The sequence below is a fragment of the Humulus lupulus genome, chromosome 4 (assembly GCF_963169125.1).
Source record: "Humulus lupulus chromosome 4, drHumLupu1.1, whole genome shotgun sequence".
Classification (NCBI taxonomy): Eukaryota; Viridiplantae; Streptophyta; class Magnoliopsida; order Rosales; family Cannabaceae; genus Humulus; species Humulus lupulus.
Window position 1 is genome coordinate 9,745,309 of NC_084796.1, and position 9,825 is coordinate 9,755,133.

The following is a 9,825-nucleotide window of genomic DNA, read 5'->3' on the forward strand; positions in this document are numbered from 1 at the left end:
CATTATAGTTTGGGTTCTCATGTTATACACACGATACGCCTTATTGTTAGTGGAGTATCCAATAAAAACACCTTCATCACTCTTAGTATTAAATTTCCCAAGATTTTCTCTATCTCTCAAAATGTAACAAACACATCCAAAAACATGAAAGTAAGCCACACTTGGTTTCTTACCTTTCCAAATTTCATAAGATGTTTTAGATGTACCTGGACGGAGAAAAACACGATTTATGATATAACAAGTAGTGTTAATTGCTTCTGCCCATAACCGTTTGGTCAATTTTTTGCTATTTAACATCACTCTAGCCATTTCTTGAAGAGTGCGGTTTTTCCTTTCTATAACTCCATTCTGTTGTGGAGTTTTTGGAGCTGAAAACTCATGAGAGATACCTGCAGACTTACAAAAATCATCATAGACAGAATTTTCAAATTCTTTACCATGATCACTTCTTATACGAACAATTTTTCCAATGTTGCAATCTTTTTCAACTTTTAATTTCAAGCAAAGAGTTTTAAAGGCATCAAAAGTGTCAGATTTTTCTTTCAAGAAATCCACCCAAGTATATCTAGAAAAATCATCCACATACACAAAAATATACATTTTCCCATTTAAACTCTCAATTTGAATTGGACCCATAAGATCCATGTGAAGCAATTCTAAGACTTTTGAAGTGTTTATGTCAAAAACACTTTTATGTGTAATTTTTAATTGCTTACCAAGTTGACAACCTTTGCACTTACCATCAGATTCTTTACCTAGCTTAGGTAAACCACGAACACTCCCAGTATGAGACAATTTTTTCAAAGTTTTAAAATTTATGTGACCAAGTTTAGCATGCCACACATCAGTGTTATTACTCACAACAGATTGACACATAATAGATGGCAGAAGAGTGTAGCAATTGTCATTAGATCTATAACCTCAAGAACATTCTCACCATCTTTGTTTAAAACAAAACAATTCTCTTTATCAAAGTTAACAGTATAACCTTGATCACAAATTTGACTTATGCTTAGAAGATTAGCTTTAAATCCTTCCACAAGTAACACTCTTTTGATTCTAGGCAACCCTTCAAAGTTAAGAGTACCCATTCCAAGAACATTACCCTCAATTCCATTGCCAAAAGTAACCCACAATGCATAGGTTTTATGTCTGTAAGAATAGACTTGTCACCTGTCATATGTCTTGAACAACCACTGTCAAAATACCAAAAATATGAAGAAGCAGATCTATCATATTCACTAGTAAAACCAGCAAAACAATTATTCTTTTTTATCCATATTTTCTTTGATTGAACATTTTCCTTTTTTACTCTTTTGAAATTATCAAAATAATTGAATTTTTCAAAATATTCATTTTTGGAAAAATTCATGAGAGTAAAACACTTAGGACGAATATGACCCTTCCTACCACAAAAATGACAGATTGGAATGAATTTTTCAAACTTACCATTGGATTTACCTGCTGACTGTGTCCTTTCTGTTGGAACAATCCGAGTACCGGATTCAACAGATTTCAGTGAGGATGACACAGGAACATCAGATGATAGCATTCCAGCTGAGATAAAGACAATTTTCTTTGATTTTTGAGAACTTGAAGCACCAAGTCCCACATGACTTCTTTGACCTGCATTTTGTATATTCTAAAAAACAGTTGAACCGGGGTTAAGCATTCTAACATTTTTCTCAAGAGTATCCAAATCTTTAGACAACTTATTAATTTCAATATTTTTTGAAATTATTTCTTTTTCAAATTTTTCATTTAAGTCAGTAAGTTGTTTAATTTCAAAGGATAATTCTTTATTTTTGCTTACCAATGACCGATTATCAGAACACACTTTCACCCATGAACCATACAACTTTTTGTAAGATTCACTCAAGGACTCATCATTCAATTCAGATTCATCACTATCAGAATTTTCTTCATCTTTTGAAACATTATTCAAGCAAACAATTTTCTCATTTTCAGATTTAGAAACAGGCAAAATAGAAGTGAGAGCGACATTACCTTCCTCGTCTTCACTACTTTCAGAGTCATTATCACTCCAAGTAGCAATCATACATTTTTTTTTCTTTTTCAAGGTGTTTGCACATTCAGACTGGATGTGACCAAATCCCTCACATTCCCTGCACTGAATACCCTTTTTTTTAGTTTGAAAAGGTTTAAGAGAAGAAGGATTACCTTTTGTCATCTTGCCATTGAATTTCTTGTTTCCTATCTTATTCATATATTTTTGAAAATTCTTTGCAAGCATTGTCATTTCATTATCACCATCTTCATCATCTGACACTTCTTTTTCAGTGCTCTTGAAAGCTATGGTTTTCTCTTTCTCTTTGGAAGTACTTGGCTTATCTTTTTGATGAATTTTTTGATTTAACTCAAAAGTACGAAGTGACCCCATCAATTCTTCTACCTTCATAGTACTGAAGTTTTTTGCTTCTTCCATAGCAGTGAGCTTAACATTGAACCTATCAAGAAGAACTCGAACAATTTTTCTAACAAGAACAGAATCATCAAGTTTCTCACCAAGAGAAAAATACTCATTAAAAATATCAGATAATCTCTCATAAAATTCAGATAGTGTTTCAAAATCAGACATCCTAAGGTCATCAAACCTAGTTTGTAACATAATAAATATAGACCTTTTAACATCTACAGTTCCTTCAAACTGAGTTTGAAGAATTGTCCAAGCATCTTTAGCCGAGACACATGTGGAAACAAGTTTTATGAAACTTTCTCCAACACCATTAAATATCGCGTGAATAGCTTTATTATTATAACTGGATAATTTTTCTTCTTCTGTATCCCAAATAAGTTCAGATTTTACAATTGTGCTTCCATCTTCACCTTTTTCAGTAGGAGGTGACCATCCAGACAAAATTGCTCTCCATGCCTTCTCATCTTGAGCTTTTATGAAGGCTCTCATTCTAACTTTCCAATATGGATAGTTTGAGTCATTAAGCAATGGAGGTCGAGACACCGAACTACCTTCTGCAAAGAAAGACATTTCACACAAAACAAATCAAACAGAAAGTAACCACAAGATCTCACTAAGAGTTTAGTGTACTGCTCTGATACCAATTGAAATTCCGTTTTTTGAAGATTACCAACTTAATTATTCACATTAAATAATTAATTGTTGTACTGTTACAGAAATGTGTAAACAGACACAGAGACTGTTTGAACTGAAATCAGATATGTTTAAACAGTTTGTGACCAAAAGATAAAAACGAACATAAGGTAAAGAACACACGAAATTTTACGTGGTAACAGCAATCTCTGCAGATTGCTACTAGTCCACGAGGCCACGCCCAGAGAATGAAATTTATTAGAAGAATATCTAAATGATTACAAAACAAAATTGACTTATACAAATAAAGACTCCCTCTTGAATTTGTCGCAACTGTTGTAATCTAAACTTCTAATCAAATTTCTGAAGTGCTAAGATCTTGAACTCCCTTCAAATCATAACACTTGCACTTTTCCTCCCAAAAAGTGACTCACGAACAAGACTTCTCCCGAAGCTTGATTAACAATGTCCAAGTGTGTTCAACCTGCACAATTAACACAATGAAAACAATACAGAAGTATACTGTAATAAACCACTAAGAACTTGCTAGACTCAAGTTCTTCACATAATAAAAAGTCTCTCTAACACTTGAAAAATATTTGGAAAATAATACACCAAGAGAGATAATAAAAAAACAGCGACCTAAGGATGATTATATACTTTTTAGAATCCCTTTAGGTCGTGGAAAACAAATCAGAAACCAATCAGCCAATAAATGGAAAATCTTCCAAAACAGGAAAGTCAGAATCTATTCAAACATACTGGCAATCCGTTCAAACAAATTCATTGAACATGGACAGATTTTAAACCCAGTTTCCCGAAATAAATAAGGAAACAATATTTTTTTTATCTCTGCAAGCTGTACACGATTTCTGGACAAATAAATCAGATCAAAATAAAAAGTAAATACCAATAATTTATATTTCAAGAAAATATATTCTTTTATGGAAATTATATATTTATTTTATTAACATATATATATAATAATCTGATTATAAAAAGACATATCACAACAAAACAAGAAACTACCCATTTCGAAAAATTACTCCTTTAATTAATTTTGTTAATATTGTCAAATATGCCAATAAAGGATTTTACAGGTTGAATCATGTAGACTTCCTCTTCTAGTTCCTCATTTAAGAAAGCATTTTTTACATCTAGTTGATGTAATTCCTAATCCAGGTTTACTGCTAACGAAAGTAAGACTCTGATAGTATTGAGTTTAGCAATAGGAGTGAAGGTTTCGGTGTAGTCAATTCCATAGGTTTGTGTAAACCCTTTTGCAACTAGTCGAGATTTGTATCTCTCAATAGATCCATTCGCATTATATTTGACTGTGAACACCCATTTGCATCCTACCACTCTTTTATTAGGTGGTAATTCCACTAATCTCCAAGTTTCAGTTTTTTTAAGAGCTCTCATCTCTTCATAAACAGCTGTTCTCCATTCAGGAATCTCAAGTGCTTCTTCAATATTCCTAGGAATAACAATATTTGACAAGCTAGAAGTAAAAGCTTTAAATGAAGATGACAAATTTGAATAGGAAATAAACTTGGAGATGGGATATTGAGTGCAAGACCTAGTTCCTTTTCTCAATGCTATAGGAATGTCTAGATCGAAATTAGTATTTGAAGGAGGATTACCTGACATATTTGGAGAAGGAGAATCTACCACCGGATTGGTTTCTTGACTATGCTGTGAATTCATGATTTGGTTATGTCTTTTCCGTCTAGAATAAACACGCAAATCTTGTTGTTGATTTGGTGGATGTATATCTATTTCAATTGACTTGGAAGATGGAGCAAGAGTTTGAGATTTTGGATCTACTGAATTTTGAGTCAAGTCTGGAAGCTGGACAGAGGAATCAAGAGGAAGCTCTAACCCCCACGACCATTGAGCTTCATTATGATGAGTATTGTTCTTCCCCTGAAGCGAAGTCGGTGAGAAATATGGAGTACCTTCGAAGAATGTGACATCCCGAGAGACATAAGATTTCTTTGTGAGAGGACAATAACACCTGTAACCTTTCTGAGTAGGAGAGTAACCAAGGAAGATGGTTTTAATGGCTCTTGGGTCAAGTTTAGTGCGATCTCGAGGATGTACATGAACAAATGCGGTACATCCAAAAGTTTTAACCAGAAGAGTGTCAAAGGAGATCTGAGGATAGGAAGTAAGAAGAACTGAATGGGGTGTCGTAAAATGAAGAGGTGGACTCGGAAGGCGATTGATAAGATATGCAGCGGTGAGAATAGCATCTCCCCAAAAATACTTAGGAACATGCATGGTAAAAATTAGAGCCCGGGCCACTTCTAAGAGATGACGATTTTTCCATTCAGCCACACCATTTTGTTGAGGGGTATCGACACAAGAGCTTTGATGAATGATGCCTTTTTGGGAAAGATAAGGTCCCAAGACAGAATTAAAATACTCTGTGCCATTGTCTGTTCGTAATATTCGAATAGATATCTGAAATTGTGTTTGAATCATATTATTAAAATTTTGAAATACATCATGTGTATCAGACTTGTGTTTGAGTAGATAGACCCAAGTAAGACGTGTGTGATCATCAATGAATGTGATGAACCAACGATGACTGTTGGAAGTAGTGACTTTGGAAGGTCCCCATAGATCACTATGAATTAAAGAGAAAGGACTAGTTGGCGTATAATGTTTCTGAGGAAAGACAGATCGAGTATGCTTAGCAAATTGATAGATATCACATTGGAAAGACTCAATAGTATTATTTAAAAACAATGTTTGAAACCAATGTTTTAAATATGAAAAAACTTGGATGTCCAAGTCGATAATGCCATAACATAATTTTGTCTTTATTTGAAACAGAAACAGAATTGAAAGTAGAAACAAAATTAGATAAAATTGACGCCAAACTAGTGGAACTAGGTTGCTGCCTTTTTATTTGTTGACGATTGTCAAAGAAATAAAGTCCATCATGAATTCTAGCACTGCTAATCGTCCTCCCCGATGATAGATCCTGAAATTGACAAGAATTTGGTAGAAATTTAGCAAGACAACTATTATCAGTAGTTAACTTACTAACAAAGATTAAATTGCATTTTAATGAAGGAACATGAAGGACTGAATTTAGAATTAAATCAGTCGACAATTTAATTTTACCAATGCCTGCAATAGGAGAAAGAGTGCCATCATCAATCTTGACACTAGAATTATTAGAACACGGAGAGTAGGAATCAAACAAGTGAAATAAACTAGTCATGTGATCAGAAGCACCTGAATCAATTATCCATGGTGTTTGAAATTGTTTTACAGTAGAAGAGAGATTACCAGAGTGTGCAACAGAGCAAGATGCACTATGAGATCCAAAACCAGATGGAGAATTGAGAGAAGACTGATTCAGGAGAGAATACAAATGAGCAAGTTGTTCCTTACTGAATGAGAGTGAAGTGGTTCCATGAGTGGTGTCTGAATGAGTGGAATTGATGGACCCAGTGGTCTGAGATATAGCTTCCTCACTGGTTGACATTACTGAAGCAGAGAAAAAGAACGAAAAAAAAATCTGATATTGAAAATCTGGATGTCACCTGAGAAGATGAACTCTGCCGGACTGAAAAGAGAACAACCTTCAACTAAACCACCTTTGAATAATCAGACTGGCTGGTGGGAGTGACTGAAAGGAGGATAACTTGGACAAACACCTGGTGGTAGCAGCTGAAAGCTGTCGGAAAACAGAGGAGCCGCGCAAAAAAAAATGGAGAAAATGATCTATAGAAGATTGAGCCTTAAGCTCTGATACCATGAAGAAATTCAGAGACAAAAGATATAATTTGGTGATAAAACTTGATATTTTATTCACTGTGATGAACAATATTTATAGGCTATACAAGACTAAAATAAAATCTTTACATTTAATTGAAATATTCTAACTAAGGAAAGATAATATACACAATAAAAACTGCCAGCCTATCACAAGGTAATTTTATAATTTCCTAGCTATCAATATTAAGCCATTCACTTTCAGTTATGCTGAGCTAAAGATGGCTACAAATGACTTCAGTTCTGCTAATAAGTTGGGAGAGGGAGGATTTGGAGTTGTCTACAAGGTAAGTCATTTTTTCTAATCAAAACTTAGTTAACCCAACTCAAGAATTGTCATTTAATGTTCCTTATGCTGTTGTGACATCTGTACATAGTCATAGTCATATGTTCTGCAGGGAACACTTGAGGATGGAAGAGTAGTAGCCATAAAGCAATTGTCAGTGACATCCCATCATGGAAAAAGCCAGTTTGTAGCTGAGATCGCTACAATATATGCGGTGCAACATCGCCACCTAGTGAAGTTGTATGGTTGCTGCCTTGAAGGAGATAAACGACTTCTTGATTACGAGTACTTGGAGAACAAAAGTCTCGATCGAGCACTATTTAGTATGAAATATCATTAATATTGTTGTATATACAAATACACATGTATGCATACAAATTTGATATATTTATGGCTGACACATGAGGCAGACCACAGTTTGAAGCTGGATTGGTCAACACGTTTCAACATTTGCTTAGGAGTAGCAAGAGGTCTAAGTTATCTTCATGAGGAATCACACATTAGAATTGTCCACAGAGATATAAAGGCCAGCAACATTCTGCTGGACTATAATCTCAATCCCAAAATATCAGATTTTGGTTTGGCAAAGTTTTATGATGATAGAAAGACTCACATAAGCATCTGCGTTGCCGGGACATTGTAAGATCAATCTTCAAGAAATTTTAGTTGCATTTTGTGTTTCTACTACGTTTGTAATATTTGTGAAGTAATTGAAACAATGCACTGGTTTTCTTGAACATAACTATTTTCCTACACATATAAAACATAAAGGAATGAGTCTAATGCCCAGCAAAGAAAATCTACTACAAGCATGAAACATAATCATACACATAAACTATGAACATATATCATATACTATAACACATATATTCTAACCCATGTACATGGTGACTATTGGGGTTTGCTAACTAAGCAACTATAAGCCTCAAACTACAATGAGGTTTGCTAGTTAAGCAACTATAAGCCCCAAAAACATAAAAGTGTTGGGGTTTGCTATATAATAACTATAAGCCCAAAACATAAAAGTGTTAGGGTTTGTTATATAACAACTATAAGCCCCAAAACATACATATATCATAACACTTAAAATCATATTATAGCATTGTTGACGCGGTTCTTCGCCAACAGGTAATTAAGAAAATAAGAGAGTGGGATTAGTGCTAAGTAATGAACCGAAATGGATGAGTGATCTTAATATAAAATGGTAATGCAAACACTTTTTTTAGGTGGTTCAAAAGTTAAAATCCTTCTACTCCACCAGCCAATATTATTGGTAGTTTTTGATATTCCTTACAGAGTATTTCTTTTACATAATAGAATCCAACCCTTTGCAACTCCCAGCCTCTCCATATTTATAGGAGAGGGCACCTGGGGGTTGGCAAACGGGGTCACCCGTGACCTTCTTACCCATCATGTCATCTTGTGACATTCATGATTAATTCCTAAAATTGGACAAATGAAGTGAGGTCTAATCAATAGGTAAGGGGGATAATGGGCCGCACGGCCCAACCCAGTCGTGGGTGCCTGAACACGCACGTTTAGGCTGCGTATCCGAGAATTCAAGGACATATCAGACACGTGATGCCTGATATATACACGTTTACATTGCGTGGTTGACTTTACAAGGGGTCATAGACTCCAACTCAAGCCCGTATCTCGAGCTAGACGTCTTCTTAGCTCGCGATGTCCACACTCCTGACCCGATTCCTTAGCAACTCCAGTGGACCTGTGGCTACCTCGAGCTAAATAGGTGGGACCTGGGGGCAGCAGCTCCGGGGTACACATCATCCTCGTGATTGACACACAATTATGCCATACTTAAGACTGCTAACAGCCCGTGGAAAATCTAGGGCGTACAAGCATAATCATAACGCTTTTATATAAACATAGCACATATCACATAAGAACTATCCTATTTTCCTTACCAAAATACCGGGATGATGAGAACAAGGCCGGGATTTTGAAACACTCCTAAAAACCATTATTAGAAAGGTGAGTATTCTAAAGAAAATAGATGAAAAGATTGAAGTACACAATCGAAAAGATACTTACCAACAAGACCCTCAAGTTCAAAGAACTTAGATGCCTAATCAAGAATAATGAATACTGAGTTAGGATTTGAGTAGAGAAAAACTATAAGAACTAATGAAACAATACAGAAAGGAACTACAATTAGGAATACCTTTGAGATTGCTACACCCAAACTACACCTCGAAATCGAAATACACACTATGAAGCTTACTTCCCAAGTGTTTAATAAGCTTATAATGATAAAGCTTATAACCCCAACCCAAGTGTTTAACACTCTGTTATCCCCAAAAATTGGAGATCGATGACGTGGCAATAGAGGTGACAAGTGGCAGTACATGGTCCGTAAACGACACATTAATAGTTAATAAATATATTGGCTCCTCAGAGTTGTGATAAAGTGATCTGGCTTAGGAGTGGCCCGGCAGACCAATGAAGAATTTTGACTGGCCAGTCAAGTGTCATGACCGACCAGGCATGACCTTGTCCGACCAGTCATATGGTTGTCTGTCCAAGAATGACCTTGTCTGCCCAGGAATGACCTTGCCTGCCTAGGCATGACTTTGTCCGACCAGGCATGAACTTGGCTGATCGATCATGACCATGTCTGACCAGTCAAGTGCATGTCTGCCCAGTTAAGTGCATGTCT

The 9,825-nt window shown here is 35.4% G+C and overlaps 1 protein-coding gene across 1 annotated transcript in view; it reads left to right on the plus strand.

The window, feature by feature from the left end:
• The window catches only part of LOC133831874 (probable LRR receptor-like serine/threonine-protein kinase At1g56140), a 50,954-nt gene extending 43,163 nt beyond the window's left edge, over window positions 1-7,791 (plus strand). Inside the window, exon 22 of the mRNA XM_062262280.1 lies at window positions 7,559-7,791. Coding sequence (XP_062118264.1) covers window positions 7,559-7,791 — 233 coding nt within the window. The remainder of the gene's footprint in view (window positions 1-7,558) is intronic.
• The last annotated feature ends 2,034 nt before the right edge of the window (window positions 7,792-9,825 follow it).